This window comes from Saprolegnia diclina (assembly GCF_000281045.1).
Source record: "Saprolegnia diclina VS20 unplaced genomic scaffold supercont1.13, whole genome shotgun sequence".
In the NCBI taxonomy this organism is placed as follows: domain Eukaryota; phylum Oomycota; class Saprolegniomycetes; order Saprolegniales; family Saprolegniaceae; genus Saprolegnia; species Saprolegnia diclina.
This window is the reverse complement of record NW_008246080.1, coordinates 681,808-683,100: the sequence shown is the minus strand read 5'-3', so window position 1 is coordinate 683,100 and position 1,293 is coordinate 681,808. Positions and strand designations below refer to the sequence as shown.

At 58.1% G+C, this 1,293-nt stretch overlaps 2 protein-coding genes across 2 annotated transcripts; both read right to left on the bottom strand.

The window, feature by feature from the left end:
* Nucleotides 1-280: 280 nt before the first annotated feature.
* On the bottom strand, nucleotides 281-691 carry SDRG_05210 (hypothetical protein). Its single transcript, XM_008610914.1, has 2 exons — nucleotides 564-691; nucleotides 281-520 (listed from the first exon to the last, which is right to left on the bottom strand). Exons 1-2 carry the CDS (start codon nucleotides 642-644, stop codon nucleotides 341-343), a joined length of 261 nt encoding a protein of 86 aa, XP_008609136.1. The 5' UTR covers nucleotides 645-691; the 3' UTR covers nucleotides 281-340.
* A 127-nt stretch (nucleotides 692-818) lies between these two features.
* On the bottom strand, nucleotides 819-1,178 carry SDRG_05209 (hypothetical protein; the record flags this gene model as incomplete). Its single annotated transcript, XM_008610913.1, has 1 exon — nucleotides 819-1,178. One exon carries the CDS (start codon nucleotides 1,176-1,178, stop codon nucleotides 819-821), a length of 360 nt encoding a protein of 119 aa, XP_008609135.1.
* Nucleotides 1,179-1,293: the final 115 nt, after the last annotated feature.

Genomic DNA, 1,293 nt, shown 5'->3' with positions numbered 1-1,293 from the left:
GCAGGGCACGTAGCGGATGCCTGGAAAGCGACCGTACGGAACGAACGACCTTGTGGCTCAAGCGTTGCCAGTTCTCGAGCTCGACGAAATCGGCCTCGCTCGCAGAGCAGACCTCAAAGCCGTCGTTCCCCATGGCGTCAAGCACAGTCTCGACGCCATCCAGAGCCTCGATCGCGCAGTAGATAGCGCATCGGATACCCAACCGAACTGTATGCGGGCATCACCGCCTTGGCTGGCACCGTGACACGTGAGAGTAGTGGTAGCGTCTGGGAATAACAAGGCAAACTAGATGTTGTTTTGATTACGGTCGCAGAGTCGGGTCCAAGACGAGACGAGGTCATCACTCCGTATTCTCGAGCGAGGCGTCTTCCAAGATCGGGTTCAAATCAAGGACCAACTTGGCGGGAAAGCGCCCGGGAAGAGCCTTGTCGTTAGGCAGCGCCAAGAGCCGACGACTGTCCAGCACGATACGAGTGTCGCCCGGAATCGGAATCGGAGGCACGAGGTCTGGGGCTGGCCCCTCCAGCTCGTGTTGTGATCGAGAAAAGCTTGTACTGGCGCACTTGCATGTCGGGCGAGACGAAGACGTAAAGCACGTAGCGAATGCCGGGAAATGCGCAGTATCGCAGCACCTTGGCGTTCATACTTCGCCAGCCTGAGCGATCTTGGCTCTGGACTGGCAAGCCGCGCAGGCCGCCCTCGACGCCATCGACAACGACGGCTTTTGGGTTTGCTCTGCGACCGAGGCCGACTGGGATCGCAACGTCGAGTCGGAGGACCAAGCGATGAAATCGCGCTTTTTTGAGTTTCGAGACGACTCAATTTACCTCATCGAGATGGCCGGTGGTCTTCACGGCAGCATTGCGGAGGGCATCGTCGATGCCATCCGCAATGCTGCCGTGAAGTCCACCGCTCATCTCGATGAGGTAAATTGAGTCGTCTCGAAACTCAAAGTGGCGCGATTTCATCTCTTGCTCTTCCGACTCGACGTAGCGATCCCAGTCGGCCTCGGTCGCAGAGCAGACCCAAAAGCCGTCGTTGTCGATGACGTTTAGGGCGGCCTGCGCGGCTTGCCAGTCCAGAGCCTCGATCGCTCGATTGATGCGCTTCACTGGGTCGACAGAATCACGTGCGATCGTCTCGGGGTTCGTTGTCGCTGCTGTTGGAGGCATGACCATCTTGAGACCGATTCCACTCGGGCAACGTTGCTATCCGGATACAACCTCACTGCGATGTCTCGTGCGGTGGCGTTCTCTTTCTTGCTGCCTTGATGCGCAACGACAACACTGGTTG

Bases quoted from the DNA above. Each gene is read 5' to 3' on its own strand.
- SDRG_05210 (XM_008610914.1), bottom strand. From the start codon at position 644: ATGAACGCCAAGGTGCTGCGATACTGCGCATTTCCCGGCATTCGCTAC. The intron at 521-563 runs GTGCGCCAGTAC...CACGAGCTGGAG, and splicing joins TCGTCTCGCCCGACATGCAA to GGGCCAGCCCCAGACCTCGT.